Below are 27,467 nucleotides of genomic sequence, written 5' to 3' on the forward strand. Positions count from 1 at the left end.
TTTGGTGATAGAGTGTTCCATATTAATCGTCCTTGCAGGTTTTTTAGTCATTACTGTCCTTACAGGGTGTTCCTAAAATCACGGTAATTACAACAGACGATGATAGACACCATGAATGTTTTCCTATGACACGCTTCATAGATGCAAGAACCTTTCAGTCGTTGCCCAAAATGTAAAGGAAAGAAAAAAGATTGTTACCCAGTAGCAAGGATGATACGGGTTAGGAAGGAAATAACAGAAATATTTTCCAGTAAATGAACGATTCCCTTTGTTGTTCACTAATAGAAATTCCTCTAAAAATTATTAAACAACAATTTAATTGATCTATATTTTACAATTTTCATCAAAAGCAACAGCATTTCAATAAAGAATTGGCATTCAAATTGTTAACAGTAAAACAAAATCATGCAGTGATATTTTTCATCGAATAAAGTTAAAGAACCAGAATTTTATACACGCCGCGCCTTATGAAGCCATTCAGCTCGTTGCGGTTGGGCACATACGGTACCGGAGTGGGCTAATCTGTCAATCTCATGAACTACAGAACACGAGGTCCGGTCAAATATCAACGTTAACACCGCATTATTTCTTCTATTTCTTCAACATATGAAGAGTTTACACTGTCTTGAATTAGTGACTCTGATCTGTTTGATAACTCTCATTCATGCATAGATAGCAACACCACAGATTTGCTTAACAAATCTTATATTTCCCATTCCTCAAGATAGATAACATCATGAGATAAACTAATTAAGCCACAGCCAACGTTGACAACATGCAACTCAACCTAGCTTCAATTTCCGTTACCTAACGAAAAGCCTAACGTAATCTAACTCCGATGCCCAGTTAAATTTCATTTTGCTGGTTTTGAAACCATGCTAGTTTTAACTGGTTACAAAACCGTACAATTTTGTAATCACCGTTTTTTAACACACTGGCTGGAAATGGTTTCAAAACTGTAAAGATAAATAAGTGTAATAAGTAAATGAAACAGATTACCGGAAGTTCCGGTTTGGCTTTTTACCACAGTTTCTGACATATTAGCACACATTTAATAAAAAATAAAAAACTGAAAAGTAAATTTTACCGAAAAATATGGCTTTTATGCTATTCTCTATTGCCAAATTTTTCCACATTTACTAAAATTTATCACATATTATAAAAGCATATTTTATTATCAGTTTTATCAAAATCATTACCAAAGCGCTACGGTAAAAAATACCTAGCTTTTTGGCGTCCTTATACATCCTGAAACACAGTAAATGTTACCATATTCTGATGGTTTTGACAGAACTTTTCTTCGCAAATAATGACTGGTGCACGTTAAATCTGTCGGTTCAGAAAATCCTCCATGTTCCCATAACAAATCATACCTCTGGGGGTATATATCCAGGAGTTTCCTTGTGTTCGGGATTGGTTCAAAATTAAAGGCTACGGAGTTGAACATTAGTAGCCGTAAACTCAAAATTGGGTCTTCTGTTCAACGACGGTTATAAAATAAAAAAAATAAAAATAAAACTTTTTTTTCACGCTACAAAGTTTTAGAAAAATATTCTTGGCTTCCAAAAACATCTTCTGACACAGGAAAAGAAACATAGGAACATACTTATCTTAAAGAGATAAACAACTGAATAAGAACATATGCTGTTTTTTTTTCTCTTTGTCAATTGAAAAAAATCACGAAGATGAAGGTAAGAAATTTATTATACACTTAAACTTCAAGAATAAAAATATAAGGCAAATAATAGACAATCAATAACTACCTATTTCATTTCTAAAAATTACTCTACTTGAGATTGATTTTGTGAAAATAGGATTTTAAAAAATCTGTGACTTTATTTATTGTAATCAAGTGAATGAGTATTTTAACAATTTATTGAAGAAAAAAAATCATATTATTAATAGTATAGGAATTGAAATAGTTGTACAATTTTACATTTTTTTACATTTGTACATTATTTGGATAAATTAACTTTACAGTTCGGTATATTTTACTAAATATGTGGTAATAAGAACCGTAATTCCAAAACGAATTTCGAACGAAAAAATTACCAAATGAGTACTTTAAATACTATATATTTTAGCTTTACTAACCCAAATTATAGTTTTTTGTTACTGCTAGAATTGCCATTATTAAACTATACGATAACTTTTCCAGAATTTGTTTCCCCTTGTGCATGATATTTGATCATTTTTTTTAATTTTTTAATTTTTTTTTCATTTCTAATGAGCTGCACAATCGGTCTTGCCGATGAGCAGACCTAGTGCGTTCTCCAGAGGTGGTATCCACTCTTTCAGGACCACCACAATGGGTGAGATACCGTTGGTCATGTTAATTTGGACGTTTAGTTTCTGCCACACTAGATAGCAGCACCGAGACTCTATTTGTATGCTAAAGTGCACTAGGAATTTAATTTTGCCGGAAATGCCAAGAGCGAATTAGACACTCCAGGGATATTTGATCATTACAATTGAAATATTTACACAGGCGTCTGCTAATTTGTTAACAGATTGTTTCACATTTTTGTTGTAAGTTTTAATTACTCTGAAACAATTATTTAATAGTTTTGCTCAGTAAGCCATGTTAAATTACAACTCATAATTATTATAATTTTATCAATAATTTAACTATTATAACTTATAATTAACTGATTGGAGATTTAAAACTAGTGATACAAAAGTATCTGAATTTTGTTTCAAAATCTCATACAACAGAAAAAATAACTTAAATAACTTAAAATATGCGAAACTATTTTTTTTTCTCGAAGGAATGCCTAATTTACCATTTTTCCCTCTCAGTATTTGTCATTTTTCTTTATCAGTTATACTCATATTAATTACTTCTAATATTTACAGTTTTATAAAAATAATTATAAAGAACTACCCTTGGGGCAATAGATTTCTAACACTAAAATGTAGGAATTCTAACATTTATATTCTTCTATCAGCTCTGTAAAACGGTACGCATTTGCGTACGAAATTATTAGTAATTGAGAAATATCATCTCGTTTTGCTTTAAATAATGATTTGCTTTAATTCAATTTAGACAATTGATCTAAAAACCCCAAACACCATTATGCGACTATAATTTGCGAGCATATACGTTAAGCCTAACTTTATGTTAGCTTAAGTTCAATTAATAGCTAAAAAGTCGATGGTTTTAATTTGAAGTATAACTCTTTTCAACTTTTCCTAACCATATCCTATGCTTTAAAGGTTTCAAATTTAATTTTAATTAGTTCGTAAAGAACAGTTTTGAATCTTTCAAAAATCGATAACTGATAGGAATAACAATCTTTAATTTAGATTTAACAAACACTGTAATTTATTCTGTAAATTTCAGTTTTCTGTCAAATAAAGAATTTCAAGGAGTTAAACATTGAAAAACGAGATACGGTAAGCGGAATCAAACAATATAGTTAAAACAATATTTCTAATGTATTTATTTTTCAGATGGCATTACAGTTTTTTGGATTTGTATTGGCAAGTATTTCCGTAGCTTATGCTGCATCCCTTTGGAATGAGTGTCCTTTACCGGAGGAAATGACGTCATGTTCTTGCAGATGGCTCTTAGGTGCGTAGCTATAACTTCAGAAAGCAATAAGAAAAGCGATGATATCGTTATACTTTTAAAAATGTCATTAGGGTTTAAGACAGGATAATCTGATCCTTATTCGCCTTTAAATACCGAGAAGATCTTTTTAGCACTACAAAAAAGTTATGATTCCCTGAAAATAACTAAGACATTTATTATTATAGGAATAATTTCTAAGACTAAGGCTTATTATTTTGAGACAAAACAGTAAGTTTAAATAAAACTGCTGTGCTTTACTCTTACTTGCTCTTTCGAATTGTTAATAATTTAATTTTGCATAATTCGTTCTAAAATAATAGCTAATGTAATTTCTGAAATAAAACTGATTAAAAAGATTTAAAATAACACTTTCGAAAAAAAAATACGTATTTATATGTATACTTCATAATATCATGTATTTATTACTAACAAGCAATATTTTATCTATAATTTCTGTTAACTTTTTAATGACAGAAAATAGTACTGCGATATTTACATACACTTTTTTTCTGCTAAACGTAATAATGGAAAGTAAAAAATAGTTTATTATTAGAAGTTAGCTTTCCGCGAAAAGAACGATCTACGCAATTGTTAGTTTGCTCTTCCAATCTTAGGTTCTAATGCTAAATTTAAGAATATGAAATATGCAAATGTATTTTTTTACACTTAAAATGCTAGTTTAGGTATATTTTTTTTAAATGAATCAGAGTCATATGACGCTATGGACAGTAAGAAATGATTTTGCATTTAAATAATTCGAAATTTGTTAAGAAAAAAAATCATAAGTATGAATAACTCTATACAACATTTATAGTAAGTTTTCTTACTATGAATATCATGTCTTCAAATATTCATATTTTATTCTATTACTTTATGCTTTTATAGCACATTAAGTTTTAACTTAAACTACTTTTCAGAGAAAACTATTTTTGCTTTCGGGATAAATCTGAAATTTTTTCCCATTTTCTGAATAATATATGATTTTTGAAGGGAACCATGAAGAATGTTTTCTTTGCAACAAATAATCTGCTACAGCATGTATTACATTCAAAAACAGCCTTTTGTAAGTATGTACAGTGCGCAAAAAAAAGTAAACGGACAACCTTGAATAGTTTTTGATCTAATGATCGGATTTTCACGTTCCAGGACTCAATCTTAATGGTTTGAGGGGGTGGCCTGAAATATCCCAATTAATTGCAGACAATATTTTAAGTGACAAAGTCAGACACAAAAACGTACTTTGATCTTTTTTGTTTGGTTTGGTTTTCTGACCCCCAAAATATAAGAGTGGTTGCGATCTGGGAAATATGATCACAAAAGTTTGGACAGGAGAGTGGTCCTAGGTTTGGATTACTTAATGTTAACTTTGTTTTTTTGCGTATTTTGCCCGATCTCGAGAGCATTTTAAGCGAGTTGAAAAGTGTTATCCCACAATTATAAAATTTGCTTATTCTAAATTATCCAAAGACAATTCCATGCAAAAGTAACTTTTAGTAAATGTGTAGTATTTTTTAATCTTTTTTGTAATAATAGTCAAAATTTTTTTTAATTGTAAGTTACATAAATTTTGTTCGTAATTTTAATTAATTTAGTCTTGCATGGAAAAATGCAAAATTTGAGAGAAATTGTCTAGTAGTTCTTGAGAAATCAATTTTTTAAAATATGATTTTTTTAAGGGACTAATGCCACTTTTTACTTTTATATGTTATTCAGGGTGGACCACTTAGTTATTTTTTTTTGAGTATAGCATTTTAAACAAAAGTAAAATAATCTGGACAATTATTTAAATCTATAATCATTAATTTACAATTATTAATTTATAATGATCACACCTATTTCGAAAAACTAATTGATTTCAAATGCGTGCAAAATTTAAAGTAATTGTTCTTTAACTTTTCGGAAACTCAAATAAATAAAGGTTTTATTTTATCCTGATTACTTTGGCACAAGTTTTCTTGTTCATACTGTTAGTAGAAAAGCGAATTATAGTAGGGATTCTCTTCATGAAATCTCCTAGTAAATTAGTGCTCGAAATTACAAAAAGTTTTTTTTTGAATAAGACGTTTGAATACATTTTTAAATTGAGTATTTGTCATAAATTTTCTTAGGCTGACTAAATGTCTTTTAAATATATTTTTTTATGTATGTTTTTTTTCTTTTTTCTTTTTGAGCTATAATTTCAAAATATTCACGTAATAATAAATAATACAGTTCGAATATTTGTAAAATCTATGTGTCCAAAGCTAAGCCACCTTGAATCTATGTGAGATTCTTACAACAATTTTCATCATTCCATTTAGTAATTTTGAAAGTTTGTTAAAAGTATATAATTTTTTGAAAATAATGATATATTTTTAAATTTTTTATTTTTGATACTTATGTCTTATTATTTTTTTAAAATTTTTTCAAAGCGTGATGTAGAACAATTGTTTATTTAAAAGAGTAACACAAGACTAACAAGTTTTTTTATGACTTACTTCCATCTATTATGAAAAAAAATTGCGAGCAATTTAAAAGCCTAAATATCCGTTTTCGAACTAAAGAACTGTTTGAATAAGTCTAATAAATAGTTTCTCTTACTAATAAGTATTTTAATATAATAATATATATATGTATAATAATATAAGTATTCTATTGTTGTTAAGTTAAATGTATTTTGCCAAAATTTTTGTAAATGGGTAATTACATAAACTGTTTTCATTTATGTTAACTGTAAAGCTTTCATAACGGATGCTTCTGTATTTCCTTAAACATCATATCATATAGAATTTTTACTTTACGGTGAAATAAGACGATTTTACTTTGTGAAAAACGCCAGCACTTACATTTCATGAGTTTTTTTGGGGGGTGATTAGCACATTCACAAGTTAAAAAAACATTCCAGCAACGGCTATATGTGACCAGGAGGAATCATGGAGGCTCCATAGTTTCGTGATCATAGGAAAAATGGTGGTAATGTGATCAGCAGGTCAGCAATGCACACCGACTGCATTTATTTTCCAGATAAGTTGATAATCTTCGATCTAAGTAATCTTCAAGCCGCCACCGGGTTCAAATTGCAATACTTCACAATGACAACTCTGTGCTTTAAGAACTGAATCATCGCTATGTTCATAAGTATTTTGCTATTTAAGGTTTCTAAAGTATTTGAACAATAAAAAAACTTGTTTAAAACACATTAACATCATGTCCTGTATTTCGTTTTTAGCTCCTGTCATATCTTGCAACCAGATTAAAAGCCAAAAAGATCTTCAATCCAATCTCGAGGGACTCAATGGATACGGCATTCATCAATTAACGCTGGCTGGAATTAGAACATCTTCAGTACCTGATGATTTATTTAAGGATCTTTATGTGAAACAGTTGGTGCTGGATAATTGGCAAGTCAATAATGGTCCACTTTCTCTAGGATCCACTCCGTTTTCAGGTCTTGAAAAATCACTTGAGGAACTGGAAATTAAAAACAGTTTCAACACAGATTCCATGCTTTTAAATATGAAACTGAGTCATCTGGAAAAAATGAAAGTAAGCCTAGACATTTTTCTAGAAAAAAATTAAACTTTAAATTCAAATGAACGGTCTATTTCTCCGGAGTTTTAGTTTTTCGACCCTGAATAAAGTGTTTCATGTTATACTAAAAGCGATCGTATGTTTGTTTATGTGACACTTTTTGGACACTGTTTCAACTTAATCTACATTTTAAGCATTGATAAAATGTTTTATTGTTCTGAAAAACTCAAGATATTTATGAAAAACTCACTGCGATTTGAATTTGGGATATTTCATTGGGAGGCGAAAGCCCGATTCCCTGATCCACTGCTGCAAGAGAAATTAGGATAAGATAAATTTATGTTGTATAAACAATTTTTAGCATATACTGTTGTTTTAATAAATGCTGATGTCCCTTTTTTAACTTGAAATTAATATCAAAAGTCTCTCTCATCTCCAAAAATCCAAAACAATTTTATTATTATTTCCCCCAAATGCCTGTCATATAATACTTCCATTATTGAAATATCATAAACATGACACTGGCATGTTGCTTTATAAAATCAAGAGTTAAAGCCTTTCTGCACTTTATTCCCACATAAACTGAAGATTTGAAGGGTCAAAGTATATATAAACGGATGAAGAAATATTTTTTTAAAAATTTTGGATATAGTTTGCACTGTTGTCTAGAAATATCCAAAGCAATGTTTTCTGCATCATATTAGATCACTTCACCAATAATATCAGCACGTGTGTCTCGTAATTTTCTTCACATGTTTTTGTAAATGATACTTATGTTTAGGACGGGTTCAAATGATGAATGATACTTATGCTAAGGACATATTCTTAAAATTTTCTATATTTGAAGCACGCAGTACTAAGTTTGTAACTAATTATAAAATTTATTATGAACAAATTTTCTTTATTCTTAAAGAAATCGCAGCAAACTGTATACGTTTTAACTCCAACTTTTTCCCCAGAATTCATCTTTAAAATCGTTTGACATTTTTGGAACATCCGCTGCCTTCTTACACAGCACTAAGTCTTTTTTTTAAAAATTATTCTTAGATTTTAATCGGAGGAAAAAAGTGTTTGTCTATGAAGTATTACATATTGCATTATTTTAATGAATATCATTCTATATCTTACCTGTGACTGTTAATTTGAATCTTAACAATATATTCATTATAGATAGCATCTTTTCAAGACAACAATATTCCTACAATTGGTAATGACTGTTTTGCCAATGGACCTAAAACATTGCAAATGCTGTTGCTTGAAAGATGTGAAATCAAAGAATTAGGTGATAAGGTGTTCCACTCTTTGGACAATTTGATGTTTATAACTGTGGTGGGAAATCATTTTAATCATGTTTCCATCACCAGCCAGTCATTTACGCAAAATGGACCTACAGTAAGTTAAAAAGTGTACGAAGAGCTTGGGCCTATGTAATGATAAGCCACTTTTTTTCCAATTATTCGGGAAATTGTTTTTTGGCAAAACCACCAAGATTTAATATAAGTGATATAAGTTTCCTGGCAATTGTGTGGCGATTTAGTAAAATCTCCAAAAACTTTCAAATTGTTTTCTCTGGAAAAATCTGCGTATAAAAATGTCATCTTTGAAAAAAAGTGGCAAACCACAATATTACATACAGCTATTCATATTCATATTTCCTTGTGACAGTTATTTTCGAACGCCTTTTTCATTCGTTTATAAATGCATAATTATATGTACCGAAGTGAAATCGGTGTTGCAAAAAGTTTTTCGCATTATTGTATTATATGTTTTTCGCATTCGCAGCCAATAACTTAGTACCTTTTGATTTTAGTTTTATTTTAAGTAGAAAGCTTAGAAATCTTTTCTCTTCTTTTTCTTATAAACTGGAAACTTCATTACTTGCATCTAAACTGGTAATCCAAACTCGTGGAATTTAAAAAATACGCACTTTGAATTGTAAATCGTATGAGACTATAATTACGGATATAGAAAACATTATTGTTATTTACCATAAGGTCCAAAATCCTTGAAATCTGTTACAAATAATGCACATTTTAAATATAGGCGAGAGTGCAACACCTTATGTTGCATATACCGTCAGCCAATGTAATATTTGCACCAACCAGTATAGGAGTTTTGCTTCATCTGTGGCTGATGCTCGTATCAACATTGACTATCTTCATGGTTTTACAGGCTTATGATAGCGATCTTTTGTTTTAGTGGAGTCATGATTTTCAATGAATTAGGTAGGAAAAATAAAACCCGATATTTCTTGTATTTTGAAGCTTAACAAGGGTAACCAACTTTCCGAATTGTCATTCTCTTAAACATAAAATGCAAATTTTACGAATACTAGAAAAGTGTATGTAAGTTGTACTTGGACTAGTTCAAGAAGTACAACAGGTCCAAATAGCCCAAAAGTATCTCTTTCTGGGAATCTTTTGCTTCTCACAATATGTAAAAACTTTTTATATCTTAGTAAAATTATGAATTTTGTTATACTATTAACAATGAAAAATCCTTTGGTATGTAATTAATGATTAATTTAACTTATTTCAGCTTATTCGGAGAACATGAAAAATTGTTTTTAATTAAATTAATATCCGAATTCAATCAACTAACAAGTTTACACGAAAAGAACCTAGATTTTATGTTATCAAAGGAATAAGACTCAACAGTCTACGGTAAGAAGACTTAACAGCTATTTCGAACCTTTAGAAAAATGGGTCCCTTTATCATCCACATTATTTTAAAAATACTAACAAGTGGATTACTAATTTCCTTGTCCTCGTTTGAAAGGGGTAAAAAGGGTACAAATAATTTCGAAATTTTGTGAATTTGCTAGGAGAAAAATTTAAAAGTTGATGTTTCCTTCTTTTATTTGCGCCCTCCATTTTAAAATTGTCTAAAAAGAATTATTTTAACTTATTATTTCTGAAATTCTTGTTTTTTCTCACGTATAGAGTAAAAAATAAGATTCGACGTTAATATTCTTATTTCAATGATATGGCAACTTTAATTATCGTACAGGGGAACTCTATTTCTAGTGGTATGTATGCACATAAGCTTAAACAAATTGAAATAAAAAAAAATCCAGCTTAGTTTTCTATAAATTTTAGTAACAATAGGATATCGAAATACGTAAGATCAAGTATTTGAAAAAGCAACAAAAATTTTCCCCCATTGTAAATCATTCCAATTTGATTCAACAGGTGGCTCTCTTCTACTTAATTTAAAGTATTTGCAGTGAAGCACCTTAGTGACAAATAAATGAAGGAACAACTTTTTTAAATTTATTTATTTGATAAATCGTGAGATTATAAAAAGTATAATGAAAAATATATTACTTATTTTAATAACCGTTTTTATGACTAGAAAAATATACATAATGTGCTTTTACTCTGCTTTGTATTTAAATAGAAAATTTACTTTGATATCAGCCAACACTGCAAAAAATTCCGGATCAAATTACTATAAAAAATGTAAATACTATACTATCGTGATTTAAGGTGTATTATCGTAGAATCAATTTTTTCGTAAAATCCATTTTTATTGTAAAATATTATACTGTAATTGTTACATTAATATTTATTTAATTAAAGTGTTTCAATGATTTTATGGTAATTATTATTGCAAAAATTACGGAATATTAGAATTTATGTTTTGTAACATGCTCCGGTGAAAATGGATTTTATGATAAAAAGTACCAGCACCCTGAATGCCGGTACTTTTTGCCGTAATTTGATCCGGAATTTTTTAACAGGGATATCGTTCCGTTTATAAATTGAAACTGAATGAAAATGATTTAAAAAATGTTTTTTAAATGATTTTTTTTTATTTTGCAGATACAACAAGATAAGCATTTTACCGAACGACATGTTTTCGGAAATGCCATTGCTTTCCGAAGTAAATTTTAGTGATAATAAAATTCATGTCCTAGACGAAGGAACATGGTCTGACACATTATTGTGTTTAGCTCGGCTTTACTTTGATGGTAAAACGTTTTTAAATGAAAATTTTTTAATATATATATATATATATATATATATATATATATATATATATATATATATATATATATATATATATATATATATATATATATATATATATATATATATATATATATATAAAAGTGTAATTGTTGCTTAAAAATTCTTAATTTAATATAACTCTAGATTAGTAAATGAATTTCTACTTAATAATAAATGGATTTCTATTCAATTTCCGCATTTAATATACATGAATTGCATCATAAAAGTTCTGTATTTAATATAAATAATTGCAACTTAAAAGTTCTGTAATTAATATAAATAAATTGTTACTTAAAAGTTCTTTATTTAATATAAGTAAATTGTTACCTAAAAGTTCCGTATTTAATATAAATAAATTCTAAATTCTGTATTTAACATAAGTGAATTGCAACTTATAAGTTCTTTATTTAATATAAATAAATTGTTACGTAAACGTTCTGCATTTAATATAAATAAATTCTAACTTCTGTATTTAAAATAAGTGAATTGCAATTTAAAAATTCGGTATTTAATATAAGTGAATAGCAACTCATAAGCTCTTTATTTAATATAAATAAATTGTTACTTGAAAGTTCTGTATTTAATATAAATTGTTACTTAATATCCGTATTTAATATAAGTGAATTGCTTTATAAGAGTTCTGTATTTAATTTAAATTAATTGTTATATAAAAGTTCTGTATTTAATATAAATAAATTAGTACTTATAAGTTCTGTATTTAATATAAATAAATATTTACTTAAAAGTTCCGTATTTAGTGTAAGTGAATAGCAACTAAAAAGTTCCGTATTTAATATAAGTGAATTAAAGTTCTGTATTCAACATAACTTAAATGTTACTGAAAAGTTTTGCATGAAATTTTTAGGAAATCCTCTACAGTGTGATGACAGCTTGAAGTGGGTGTGCAGCAATCGTGCTGATATAGTCGTAGCAAAATGTGTTTCTCCAACTGCAAAAAATGGTCTTACCGTTCGCCAATTTTGTAACAAATGAACATTTTTGTCTAAATTTTTCATGTATTAGTGTTATAAATAAAGAACTAAAGCAAAATTGAAATTTATCATTTCATTAACACAGCTCAACATATATTTTGATAAATTCAAGTAGAATAACATTCTAAAAATGCTCATTTTGAATTATTGACGCGCTGTTTGAGGCCCATGGAGGGAAATTTGTCTCTATAGCCTTTTAACTTGGTCTCTGAATTCTTAAAAATTAATTATAGCACGTAAGGAAAGAAAAATTATCTTTTTTTTCAGCCGTGCTCTGTAACTGTAAATTTTCGATCTAATTCTGTCTTTCTTAAAGTATCAAGGTTTGATATTATGGCATGTGTACTGTGATATGTGTATTGTGATATGTGTTTTCTTACAAATTTCTATAATTCTATAGGATAAAAAGTAAATTTTCAAAATGAAAAAAGTAAATAATAAGTAAATAATAAGAAAAAAGTAAAGAATTTCCTATTCACCATGCAGAAAAAGTCAACTTCTATGGTAAATTGAAAATTTATAAGTATCTGCTTTTGTTTTCTTTTTTGCACCTTTTGCTGTAATAATTTGCTTTGTAACCCAATAGCTATATTTGCTTATATTTGTTTTTATTCATTTTAATTCTTATTATTTGCACATAGTGAAAAATTTAGTTATGCTAGTGTAAATCGACCCTAATCCTCAGATATATTTATATCAGATAGATATAGATTTTAACATATTATATGTTTTTAAAATTACCGAAAAATTCTTTTAATTATGTTTTACTCACAGAATACCCGTTCTATGTTTTTGGTAAAAAAAATGTAAGTAATTACTAAATCCTTATTTAACAATGGAACGAAATCATAAACGATATTGTCATAAGCAGAAATTATTAATTTGTTAAAAATTTATTATTATATGTTAGAATACGGTATAAAAAATTTCGGCATCATTCGTAAAATCCATTTTTACGAAAATTAAATTTGATCTTAAAATATTATACCATAACTCTTACAGTAATACTTATTTAATTGGAGTGATTCTGCTATTTTATGGCAGTTATTACTGTATATCAGAAATTTTTTTTCCATAATATGCTCCGGTAAAATAAAAAAATTTTCGGCCAAAACTGCCGGCATCCTCAGTGCCTAATCAAAATATGGCTTAAATATATTTATTATTATTTGGCATAGTGATATTTCTCAAAACTAACTAATGACAGTCAAAACGTCCCGCGATCAAGAAATTTTTTTCTGGCCTTTTACCTTGGTGGGCGTAAAATCATATTACTACAGTAGTATACCTACATTATGCTGTATTATTAGTATATTGGGTAATATTATGTACATCACTAGTATATTTCACTATTATAAAAACGGATCCTATTACCATAATACTAATTGTACTCATTATCAAATTTATTAGTGCCAATAATAGTATGGCATTTCTTATGGTCTCCGAAATGATTATCTTTATTCTATTAATTTTGCTTTTCTTTTACAAAGTTATTTTATTTTAATCACCGTTAATTATAAATTATTTACTTTTATAGGAACACGTTTCTAAAGTTAATTATAAATGAAAAAAAATGCATGGTTTCGAATATCTTTAGAAGTACTAATTCGGTGATGTAGCCCTAATATACCAGTTGCGTTCATCATTGAGAAAACCTGAGATAATGAATAAAAATAATCCAATAATAATAATAAGCGGGATAAACTTTTTTGTTTAAATAATTAGGAAAAAGTTAAATCAGTGAAAACAATGAATAGCACTGTAAATATTTGTAATAACAGTATCATCTAGTTCAATTTATAACAGTAAGTAATCATAAAACTAATGAGAAAAATGCATTTTCAAACATATCTTCCAAATGGACTCAATAAAATTTTGATCAAATTTTAGGATCGGGGAATTTTGGACCTAAAATTCTGCCTCTCCCTTTCCCCTTTTCTCCTGCCCTCCGAATTTCAGAATTCTTGCAAAAAAGAGTGACACCGTCACACTGACGTAAACAGAAAGTTATACACACATTCTTCCTTTTATTTAACATAATTTTTTTTTTTTTTTAGTTTCTGCATCCCAAATTCACCGAGTCATTATCACCAATTCATTGTGCATCCCTGGTTTAAATAGAATCATTGTTTAAAGCTTTGTTTCTAAGTTAATTTAAGCATGTTTTTGAAACTACATAATCTGAAGAATTCTAATTTGTTTTGTTACACGACGACTTAAATCAATCTGTGTAGAATGAATTAATGATCAATCAATATTATATAATTTTTCAGAAATAGTGAAAGTCTTGAAATATTATTTATTGCCTATAAGTATAAAAGCAACAAACCTAATTTTATTCTTTTAAATGTACATTGCCCAAAAAAGGACCACCCCGAGTAACTTTTGATCTAATGATTGGATTTTCACGTTCTAGGACTCAATCTTAATGGATCGAGGGGGTGGTCTTAAATATGGAGATTAATAAGTGCAGACGATATTTTAAGTTACAAAATCCGACACAAAAACGTACTTTCTCTGAATAAGCCTACTTTTCTTTTGACGGATTCGGATTTCTGACTCCCAAAATATAGGGGGTAGCCCCAATCTGAGAGACATGTTCCCAATAGTTCGGTCAGGAGAGTGCTCCTAAGTTTGGGCCCCTTAATGCTAATTTTACTTTTTGCTTATTTCGTTATATCCCGCAAGCTTTGTAAGGAAACTTTTTTACACACAATTCTGAAATTCGTTTATCCAAAAATAATACCTTTTCGCAAACGTTTCGATTTTTTTAGGCAAAGATAAATAAGTTTTAGCAAATTTATCCAAAGATAGTATTTACTGAAAGTTATGCACGGAATTGTCTTTGGATAACCAAATTTTATAACTGTGTGAGAATTTTTTTTAATTCGCTTAAAAAGTTCTCGAAATATAGAAAAATACACCGAAAGTAAAATTAACATTAAGTGGTTCAAATTTTGGAGTGTTCTCCCGACCGAACTATTGAGATCATATTTCTCAGATGGCGGATCACCCCCTATATTTTGGGGGCCAAAAAACCATATTCTTCAACAAAAAAAAATGTTTATTCAGAGATTAACTTTTTTGTGACTTATTCCGCAACTTAAAATATCGTCTGCACATAGTAGTTAGTATATTTGAAATCACCTTCTCGAGCCATTAAGATTAAGTCCTAGAACGAGAAGATCCGATCATTAGATCAAAAGTTATTCAGGTTGGTTCATTTTTTACTTTGAGAACTGTACATATTTATGACTTTCATAAAAATAAATATTTTATAAAAATTATATATTAAATTACACTTGGTTTTATATTGTACTTTTAAAAAAAAGTTTTATCATTGTATGAGAAGAAACATGTGTTGTTGGTAGTATAGGACAGATAAGAAATTATTTTGACTTACTTCTGCCGGTTTTTTATTTTCTTTGAATAAAAGGAGTGCAGATTTCTGGCAACAAAGTAAGTTATTTCTTTTTATTGATATAAATTGCTAAACTTTGTAACTGGAGTGATGTTTGTTAAGGTTTATAAAAGCAACAATCCTTTCTTTTCAAATTTCTGTTCAAGAAATTTAGTTCGTTGAGTTGAGTTACAAATCTCAAATTAATTAGTTTTATCTATTGTATTTTTCTTTTGAGTCCAATATTTATTTCTATTTGGGTTTCAGTTTCATTTTTATCAAAATTTGAAGAAATAAAAAAAAAATAATAGTATTTAACATTTATTTACAAGACATTAACATTTATCTCAATGATTTTATTTGTATTGTTTTTGTAATTTAAAATTTTTGATGTCTTAAATGACTAAGTACAGTCAAGTAAAAAGGAAAAAAATTGCCTGAAACTTTAAGAAAGAAAAAATATATGAGAAAAGAACATGAAGATGATTAATTACAAAAGAGATAAAATTGTGATGGCATTATTGCGAACACTGGTTAAAATTAGCCAAATGTTTTTTATTTCTGAATAGACTTTCATAAACACCACAGCATTTTTAGTCATGTGTTGCAAAAACTGCATTTGATGTTTGTCCTCTTGTCGTCCAATATTTCGTATTTTATAACCCTTGATGAACAGAAGACCCGATTTCTGGGTGTACGACTACTAATGCTCAACTACGTAGCCATGCAATTTTGAACCCAATTCAGAAGACAAGGGATTTCTGGATAAAGTTTTAGGAGAAATTTGCTTTCTTGGAAGACTTTTTGATGAAAATAACCCACCTTTGAGTTACATGGAGAGGAAGACCACGAGAACCTCCCACGGTTAGCCTGACGACATGGGGACTTTAACCCATGATCCGTCTACCACTGAGGATATTTTATGTAAGCACTGTGGTCGGGACAAGACGGAAGCGGAATTTGTATCAACCTGCTAGTGTCGGGATTCGAACCCAGTTCACCTCATTGGAAGGCGAATGCTTTATTGCTTGAGCCATCAATGTTTTTTAAGACGTCAAAAAATTCTTTTCTTTTTTTCAGTATTCATATTTACATTAAAATCGCCACCAAGACAGTAATTGTGAATAAGCTAATCATAAAAGGAAAAATATGCTTAAATATTATGTGAAAACATTAAAAATGTAAGCTGGGTGAAAATGAAAATAAAAATCTCTGCCTTTAACTCATAGAATTTTCAAAATTGGGCACTTGCACTTCAAGAAGAAGAAGAAGATCATGGATGCCCACACACGTAATCTATGACGTCTGTCCCAGCTCATCGTTTTGAAGTTAAATGGCGTGCATAATTAGTTTGTTTCTGTTCTACATGGCTTCGTGCAAGTAAGAAATATATGGTGCAAAATTTGAAATCGTTGAGAAAGATTCATTGTGTAAGAATATAGAATGTATCATTTAGGAGAATTGATACTTGACGGGCTTGGATTACTCGAAATACATTGGTAAGAATAGTTGTAAACAAATGCAACGTTTCAACTACAAATCATGATCGAGATACCCACACTACGTTACCTGCAGATATCTCATTATTGTCTGACGTATTTTTCAAATATTAGCTAGTTTAAAGAAAATTATTATTTTCTAGATTCAAAAGATGGCAATAAGAGCATTCCTTTTGGTGCTAGTAGGCAGCAGTATTGCTTTAGCAACCCTGAAAAATGAGTGCCCTCCACCAGAGGCGACTAAATGTTCTTGCAAATATCGAGCATATGGTATTTATATTTTTAAAAAAAAGCATTTTATTTTTACGTACTGCGATAGTAACATCTCGTCATTTATGGAATAAAAGCATCTAAGAAATTTCTTATACAAATAATATTAAAAACATGTAAGCTTTTTTTTAAGAAAAAATAATGCTAATAATTATCTTTTAAAGATAAAAAAAATGATGTATTTATCTCAATTATGAGAACCCTAGTTAGCAATGAGTTTTATTTTTGCTACTTATTAAACAGTTAAATATGCTCAAACTTTAAAAAATAACTTCGTAGTTATAATAAATACACCTGAGGGAATTTAATTTTTTCCATATTTTAATAGATATTAAAAAAATTATGAAAAATCAATTATGCTATTTTTACGTTAAATACATTTTTTAAAGGGTAATATCAAAAACTGCTTCATATAAATGAAAAAAACACCTTTTAATTTAAAATAAATGAATTTTTTTAAAAATACTTAACATTTTTATCTTGAAAACTTAATATTTTAAGCTGTATTAAAAATTTAAAACATAATTTTTACAAATGTTAGGTTTCTTTTACATTTTAATTATTTTTAGAATAATATAATTTTTTTCTAACTGTTAGGAAATTAAGGAACTTCACACAAAATCTTCAATTTTTAAAAGCACTTTTAAGTCAATGCATTTAGTAACATTGATATTTAAAGGAAGTTAATTTGCGATTGGCAATTCTTTTTATTTAATGCGATGAAAACAATCCCCTATATAGTTTTACTCATATACAATAGTTAGCTATATACTATCATTTAAAAATAACACAATGGATAGTAAAACTCTCCACTGTGCATTGCGCAAAATAAAAAATGAGACACCCTGAATAAATTTTGATTTAATAATCGGAACAATCCAAAGTTTGAACCCCTCAATGTTAATTTCATTTTTTGCGTATTTCGCCATGTCTCTAGAACTTTTGAAGTGAATTGAAAATTTTTTTGCACATAACTATAAAATTTGCTTATTCAAAGATGATTCCATAAGAAACAGAACTAACATTAATAAAACATTAAAATAAAATATTAACATTAAAATAAAATTAACATTAAGGGGTCTAAACTTTGGACCAGACCATAAAACTATGGGGACCATATTTTCCAGATTCCGGCTGTCTCCTATATTTTGGGGGCCAGAAATCCAAATCCGTCAAAAAAAGAGCAAAATCTATTCAACGAAATTTCAGTTTTGAGTCTAATTTTGTAACTTAAAGTATTGTCTGCACTAATTAATTAGCATATTTGAGGTCACCCTTTCAAATCTTTAAGATTGAGTCTTAAAACCGACCATTAGATCAAATGTTATTCCGTTTCTTATTTTCCATACTGTACAGGACTTAGGAAACGACTGAATTTGTTGTTGTTTACATTAATTATTCCTTAAGGAAACGTATGTAAAATCTATACAATATTCTAGTTTGCTTTCTTACAGAATATTTTAAATAATAAAAAATAGAAAAAATATAACAAAAGTAGAAATATTTTTCTCTTTTGACGCTGACTTTATATCACTTCCTTTTGGCCCATACGTAGGTGACCATACTGATTCTAGTAAAATATAATGTCCAAAGAGGTTAGAAATTTGAATAGAATTTTAGTTAAAATAGCGATTAAATGTTTCATGCATAAGTTTTGCATTATTATGTATAAGCTTATGCATCATCTCAGATGCATAATTCGTTAATATATTAGTCAATTAAATTTTACTTTAAATTGGAAAATGTGGAGCAATAACTAATTTAGATTCACAAATCTTTGGTAAGAGAGCCATAATATTTAAAAAGTCAACATGGTCTACATAAAAAGTAAAGCAATAAAACGTAAAGTCACAAAAAACAGACATATAATGATTTTGAGTTTAGAATCAGGAGCATTCCTTAGTGTTAATCAAATAAGAGAAAGAAAACAGAGAAGTTCAAAATAAAAATCACAAACAGATAACAAGTAAGAAGGTGGTTTCAATAGGAGTGGGAACAAAATTTTCAAACAAGATATGGCACATGGAGAAAGAAGTGGAGATAATAGGTTGAGAACTCCAAGTGTGTTAGACGTAGAAAATAATAAAAATAGATTTCCAAACACTAGGAAAGAATGGAATGTTCTAAAAGGTCATTAACTAAAAAGTTAGAATTTTTCTCACTGTGAAATGAAACCCAGAAATTAGATCAGTGGCTGAAGAGCAGTATTGAATAATTTTAGCAGAGAAAAACTCAAACCTATGACTAGGATTCCAGATTTATAGGGCCATGGAAGATTGTTCAATACCTTGATTTTGGCCATCTTCCCCGATTAATAAGTCAGAGTTTAAGGGTAGGTGTAGTTTGTCCAAACTGACATTAAACATAAATACTCCACTTTTTAATATCAGCAACAGAGACTTGATGGAATAATAAGGTTGATGGAATTTAATTTGTCCGGAGGAAAGAAAACTGTTTTAAACTCAAATTTCTTCTAAATTTTAGCAATTCAATTGTTATTGTGCTTTATTCGGTTCTCTAATTTTTCTTCACGTATAACACATTTCTCCATACTATTTTCTCAGCCCTATTCACCACACAGTCGAACATATTTTGCATTCATATGCAATTCTTGCTCCAATCGAAGCAGCAACAATCAAAACTAAAATAACAAAAATTATTTATACTTTGTAATGGCATTTTTGATTCTTGACAATTCTGAGATTGATTGTGGTTGTTGCCAATGATTGATACCGATACTCTCAAGTATTATAAATGTAAGGAATTTTATAATAATCCATTATATTTAAATATTAATAGGTGCAATCCTGTTTTGCTCTTTTAAACACCCGTGTCTAGTTCTTGCTCTAATCGAAGAAGCTAAATTGTCAACAATCAAAAATGAAATAACGAAATAAATTTATGCTTTGTTATTGCATTTTTCATTGTTCACAATTCTGAATTTGATTGTAGTTTTTGCCAATGATTGATACCGATACTCTCAAGTATTATAAAAGCAAGAAATTTTAATAATCCATTAATTTAAATAATGTTGAAATATTAATAGATGAAATCCTGTTTTGCTTTTTAACATCCGTGTCTAGTTGTTATTCTGATCTAGGCAGCTGAATTGTCAACAATCACAAATGAAATAACAAAACAAATTTACGCTTTGTTATGGCATTTTTCATTGTTCCCATTGTTGGTTTTGCCAATGATTGATACCGATGCTCTCAAGTATTCTAATTGTAAGAAATTTTATAATAATTCATTAAATAAATAATATTCAAATAATAGGTGGAACCCTGTTTTGCGCGTTTAAACACGCGTGTTTAGTTCTTGCTCTAATCGAAGCAGTTAAATTGTCAACAGTCAAAAATGAAATACCAAAATAAATTTATGCTTTGTTATTGCATTTTTCATTGCTCACAATTCTGAGCTTGATTGTGATATTTGCCAATGATTGATACCGATACTCTCAAGTATTATAGAAACAAGAAATTTTAATAATCCATTTAATAAAATAATATTTAAATATTAATAGATGCAATCCCGTTTTGCTTTTAAACATCCGTGTCCAGTTCTTGTTCTAATCTAGGCAGCTGAATTGTCAACAATCAAAAATGCAACAAAATAAATTTATACTTTGTTATTGCATTTTTGATTGTTAACAATGATTGATACCGAGACTCTCTATAATTATAATAGTAACAACTTTTATAATAGTCCATGAAATTAAATAATGCTAAAATTTTGATAGGTGCAGTCTTATTGTGCTACAGGGTTGGTTCTCAAGAGAATCTTCAAGCCAATCTTAAAGCGCTCAATGGATATTCAGTGAAACAATTGACTTTGTCAGGAGTCAATGCTTCATCAGTGCCAACAGATTTGTTCCAGGGGTTGCACATTAAAGAGTTAGTGTTGGATAAATTCGAAGTGGATGATGCTTCATTTCGTCCGAGACAATCTCATTTTTCAGGACTTGAAAGCTCACTTGCGGAACTGGAGATTCGAAGCAGCTTTAAACGAAACAGGCCACTTCTAAACTTAAAACTAGAGCATCTCCGTTCGTTAAAGGTATTTTTTTTTCCTGTTAAGAAGTTAGAAAACTTCCCCATAAATGTACAGCGTGCGGAAAAAAAAATAACTACAGAAACAATTAGGTGGACCTTGAACATTTTAACTAATTAGTGTATTAGTGTTGATGGTATTAAAATTTGAGGAATGAGGCACGATTTTTCTGACGAAGCAAAATCTTTCGTTTTGTAATTGATTCGTATGTTTGACTCTTAAAATATTGGGGATAGCCATAAGCTGGAAAATAAAGTCCAATATTTTAGCAGAGTTTTCAATATTTTAGCAGAGAGAGCAGTCCAATATTTTAGTTTAGCAGAGACAGTTTGAGCCTTTTAATCTTATTTTTAGTTGCTTGGTAATTCGCCGTATTCCTCGAACATTTTTAAGTCAATCAGTAGAAAAATTGCATATAATTATAAAACTCGTTTATCCAAGGTTAATTACATGTTAAAAAAATGAATAAATATTTTTTTCTGCTTATGGTTTTTTAATCATTTGATATATTGAAATGAATGAAAGATTTTTGAATTGTAAGACATAAAATTCCAACAATCCTTAAACATCTTAAATTTTATTTTCGGAATTGGAACATTGAACTTTTGGATTTTGTCACCATGTGTTAAAAATTTCTTGTCCCACTATTCATTATTCAAATATTCTCAATCCTTAATAAAAAAATGAATATGATTTAGAAAAATTAAATAATAAAAATAGTAAATAATAATAAAAATAATAATAATAATAATAAATAATAAGAAAATGTATTTTGCATGCCTTAAATAAATAGGTTTTATGTTACGAGTTAAAAGTAATAGAAATATGGTTACGGACCACACGAGGAACACACGAGGTCTTCCTAGTAAAATTCCGGAAAGTCTGAGACTGAAGAATTGAAAATTATATTACTAAAAATATTTTTTTTTTTGCATATGACGAGCTGATTGCAAAATATTAGCTCGATTTTTTACGGTTTTAATTGTTTAATTAAAACTGTAATATGGGCGAATGACACGTGTTTGTTTTAATATGAAATGCCATTTACGAATCCCTCAATTCAGTTCTAAGAACAGTATAGTTTATTCCAAAATTACCGCATTTAATAAATATTAATAAATTCTTTTTAAAATTGTGGTAAAAGAGTAAACACGATTGTAAATATATATTTCAGTGAGAAAGAAAGATAAAAACCGCTGTTAGAACTTGTCGAATCTAACAGCGATATCAATGTGATCGAATCATCAATGAGAAAGGCGTGATTAAAGACATGACTCGACAAACATGGCGGGTTTTCTTATAAACACCTTTCATTAATTCTCAGATTCCTTCGGCAATAAAACCAGTTGTGATGCTTTCAGTCCTGTTTTCCTCAGTATTGATAGTATTTGAGCAGCCCTGGCTCAGGGGATAGAGCGTTCGTCTTCCAATGATGTGAGCCGGTGTTCGATACCGGCAATGGCTGGTCGATACGAATTCCGCATCCGGCTTGCACCGACCACAGTGATGACGTGAAATATCCTCAGTGGTAGACGGATCATGGGTTACAGTCTACTTGCAGTCAGGCTAACCGTGGGAGGTTCTCGTGGTCTTCCTCCCCATGTAATGCAAATGCGGGTTCGCTCCATCAAAACAAGCCCGCCACGATGGCAAATTTCTCCCAATACTACTTGATCTAGGAGTTCCCTTGTCTTCTGGATTGGGTTCAAAATTACAAGGCTACGGAGTTGAACATTAATAGTTGTAAACCCAAAAATTGGGTCGGCTGTTCAGCGACGGTTATAAAATATGAAAAGTATTGATAGTTTTAATTCAATGTCGTTTTTATTATTTTCTTATTTAAATATCAATTAGCTATTTTTAATATGTATACTGATTTTGTTTCATCTTTGACAAGAATTCTAAAAATATATATTTAGGGTGGCCATCATGGAACTCTCATTCAATAAGCTATTGTTCTATGAATTATTTGTATATTACAGATAGCTTTGTTTGAAGAGAATAAAATTCCTGAAGTTGGGAATGATTGGTTCACTAACGGTCCTGAGAAGTTGATCAACTTGATATTTGAAGGAAATGGAATAGAAAAGCTAGGGGACAAAGCATTCTCATCTCTAAGAAATCTCCAATTACTGGCAGTTGCAGGAAATCACCTAAATGAAATTTCAAGATCTATGCTGCCCACACCTGCCACGCATCTTCAAAAATTGGATTTTGCGTCAGTATTCTTTATACTTTTTTATGAATAACTTTAATGACTTGAGAAATCTAAATAACGTGATAAATAAATTATGTTATTTTTTTGTGCACCAATGGAACACATTAATAACGTTTTATTTAATGATTGAACTTTCGCGCAGTAGGATTTAATATTATTGGTTTTCGACCTTAACCTTAATTAATTAGTACCTCAATTTACTAATTAATCAGTAACCTAATATGTTAATTAGTAATATTTAAACCTTAAATATACTAATTAATTAGTTCAAGCATTGTATTAAGTAGTGGAATTAGACACAAAAATTTTAAACAAATAATGGGACCATATTCTCCAGATTGTGTCTATATTTGAATCTTCCATATTTGAATGTCAGGAAATCAAATTTATTGAAATTAAGGTATGTTTGAATAACAGTTTTGTGTTCGATTTTTTATTTTAAAATGTGATATGCACAAATTAGTGACCATATTTAAAGTTAGTCTCTCAAACCATTAAGATTGCTTCGTGGTATTTAAAAACTGTTTATCAGATCATCAGTTATTAAGGCGTTCTGTTTTTATCCTCTCTATCGTAGTATGTACATTGAAGCGTAAAGTAATATTTCAACTTGCCGTAATTAAAATACGTTGTTGTTTACTCTTTAGTGGATTCACGTTCCATAGATTTAACTGGTATATGTTGTAATTTTTTGTTACCTCCCATAATGGCTGTGTTGTTTGATTATACATGAAGATATAATACCCGAGATTTTTTTTTTAGTTCTGATTTCTTGCTCACGAACTTGGGCCTGAATCTAATTAATCTTGATAGTATAAACTTGATCCTGAATATGAATTTTGAGGTATAAAGTTACATTTAGTGAACTTACATTTTAGTGAATTTGTATTGTTTAATATAAAAGAGTATACGTTGCAATATTTTCTCACTATCACACTTGTTACTCTCTAACTCTAATTCATTGTTTGTGAATTCTGTTCTTTTGGAATTTGCTTCCTGCTACCGAAAAGTCTCCCTAAGATTCAGGGAACTCTTTTGTCATAAATTTTATTGTATTTTTGATTGCGGACAATCTATTTGCTTCAATTTCTAAAATTAGCTGATTTCGTTCAAATTTTGTATCTATTTTATTATTTAAATTGATTCTGTATCTATTTTATTCTAAAATTGACTGATTTCGTTCAAATTTTGTATCTATTTTATTAGTTATTTTTTCATGGAATTTCCTTTGGGTAAACTAATTTTTTTAACTGTATGCAGAATATTTTCCATTTACAAGTTATGGCGAAATACGCAAGCTATAAAATTAGCAAGAAGAGGGTAACCTGAAACCTGCTAATCAATTTGTTTCATTGATATGAGTTAAGAAAATAGAAAAAGTTTATCTGTGGTAATTGTAATTAGGTGAACCATCTTTTTGCATAAAATTATAAAACCCATTTATCTAAAGACAAGGCAAAAAATAATTTTACTATAATTTTATATTTTATAGTTAAGAAAAAAAATAAAATATTTGAAATGCTTTAAGGTATCATAAAATTTTTTACAACACTTTAAAAGATGTTAATTTATCGTGACGAAAATCTAAAATTTGAGCTCAGTCAAAAAATTGAAAATATGATTATTTCGATGATTTTTATGGTGAAAAAATATTTTTGTCAACAACAATTTATACACTGCGTCAACAGTTATGTACAGTTTGAACAAAGTTTTGAGAATAGTTTCTGAGCGAATAGAATATGTTTATTCCGAAAAATTTGATTTTTTGTGTCTGATTTCGTAACTTAAAATATCGCGTGCTCCAATTATCATATATCTAATTAGCGAACCATTAAGATTCAGCCTTAAAACCCAAAGATCCGATTGTTAGATCAAAAGTTATTCAGGGTGGTTCATTATTTTCTTTAGCGCACTATCATAAAGAAGAAAATAAAATTGCCAGTTTCTGTATTTTACCTTTATTTAAAATTTTCATTTTAAAAATGAATTATGGAGCAAAGAACTTCATTTAGAACACTTAAATTTTTAATAGATAACACTCAATTTATGATGCCAAGAAAGGATTATTTTTCTTACAAATTTTGTTTATTTCAGAAACAACAAATTAAGAAAGCTGCCGAGCAATATTTTTTCAGGAATGCCATCATTGACAGATGTAAATATTGGAACCAATTTGATTCATATCCTTCCTGAAGATACTTGGTCGTCTGCGCTTTCAAATTTGCATAATCTGTATTTGCATGGTATGTAACTTAAGCTATTTAGAAAATATTTTGTTAGTAGCTAGTTTCCTTGTTGTACTTAACTTTTTTGCTCCTAAGAAAAAATTCTAGAAAATCAGTCATACAACGGACGTAATTAATTTTTTAAGGTAAATTTATAGCTGAATTTTTCGTTTAAACTTTGCATTTTACTGAAAATTCATATATTTTGATCGGGATCGAACGCAAGACCACACTGTGTAAGACGAAAGGCCGGTGTTATGGTGTCAGTTGGTATAGGATAAAGACTTCTGCTTTAGGGCATACTACCATTTATTAATCTGATTCCTTTACAAAATGAAGACAAAAGAGCTCTGAAATGTTCGAACGTGTAACATATATCCGTAATTGATTAGGAGAGAAATATAGCATATTTAGAACAAAACAGTTTGATTCTTTTGTATTATAGTTTTTTAATTGAATGTTGATTGATTCTATCAAATAATTTGTTAATTGCTTGATTGTACTAACTTGATTCTTTATACATTGTATATTGTATAAAGAATCATTCTTTAAACAAAAATATTATTAGATATATATATAGCAAAATAAATAAATAAAAAAAAACACGAAGAAAATTAAGAAAACAATAAGTTTAATTTATTGCGCATAAGCTGCAAGTAAATAGAACTCATAAAATAAGCTCAAAATGAAGATAAAACAAAGGAAAATTACAGACATATGAAAAAAAGGGTAAAAGGAAAAATAATAATGAAAAATTATTATTATTTTTTTCAGTTTTTTGTTATTTTTATTTTTATTATTATTTTTCTTTTTCCCCCTTTTTTCATGTCTGTAATTTTCTTTTGTTTTATCTTTATTTTGAACTTTTATATATATATATATATATATATATATATATATATATATATATATATATATATATATATATATATATATATATATATATATATATATATTCTTACTATTTCATGCCTCACCTAAAGAGCATGCGTTATTGTATAAAATTTTTAGATAAAGTATATAATACTTCTCATACTTTTTACTTTGTCTAAAAATGCAGAGCATGCGTTCAATGCAGTCTACATTGCCGGTAACATATATAAATCAAGTACTGCAATTTCTTTTTATTTTTCTCTAGATAATCCTCTTCAATGTGACAAAGGTTTGAAATGGGTGTGTAACCAAGATGTTGATGTTATTATTGCCAGTTGTGCCACACCAGTTGACAAAAAAGGACTTCCGCTCACACAGTTTTGCAAATCCTAAATTGACCTTGTTACTTATTCTAAAGGAAAATATGTTTTTAAATGAAAATATTGCAAAATTACCGAATTGAGAAACTCAGATAAAAAATGATATTGAGCTCAAAAGAATTTATAAAATTTTCTATTTCCTAAATGTTTATGCTATTTTCCTTTATGTGTCATTTTTTTGCGATATTTATAACATAATTTTTTTTACAGTATTTAAATATAATTTTACTAGAATTTAAAGTTTTAAAAGGCTGGAAAGCTTTCATAGATTCATTTTCATCATTAATTTATTGTTCTTTTTTTATAAAATAATAAAATTTTTATTTCAATTTTTGTTTGAGTTAAGTTAACTTTAAAAAACTTAAGTATGCATCTAAAGATATGTTAAATAAGAGTTTCATTAAAAATGTGATGTAGGGTAAACCAACCAGTGAAGGAACACTACCCAGTGAAGGAACATTTC

General features: G+C 28.6%; 1 protein-coding gene across 1 annotated transcript; it reads left to right on the plus strand.

Annotated features, from left to right (window-relative positions):
• Positions 1-1,567: 1,567 nt before the first annotated feature.
• On the plus strand, positions 1,568-27,149 carry LOC107454487 (uncharacterized). Its single transcript, XM_087156131.1, has 12 exons — positions 1,568-1,691; positions 3,454-3,574; positions 6,783-7,099; positions 8,255-8,476; positions 10,909-10,969; positions 11,963-12,079; positions 15,529-15,548; positions 17,132-17,258; positions 20,998-21,314; positions 23,291-23,526; positions 25,621-25,769; positions 26,890-27,149. Exons 1-12 carry the CDS (start codon positions 1,686-1,688, stop codon positions 27,015-27,017), a joined length of 1,821 nt encoding a protein of 606 aa, XP_087012257.1. The 5' UTR covers positions 1,568-1,685; the 3' UTR covers positions 27,018-27,149.
• Positions 27,150-27,467: the final 318 nt, after the last annotated feature.

Source organism: Parasteatoda tepidariorum, chromosome 1 (genome assembly GCF_982258835.1).
Source record: "Parasteatoda tepidariorum strain Cologne lab strain chromosome 1, Ptep-v5.0, whole genome shotgun sequence".
NCBI classification, from domain to species: domain Eukaryota; kingdom Metazoa; phylum Arthropoda; class Arachnida; order Araneae; family Theridiidae; genus Parasteatoda; species Parasteatoda tepidariorum.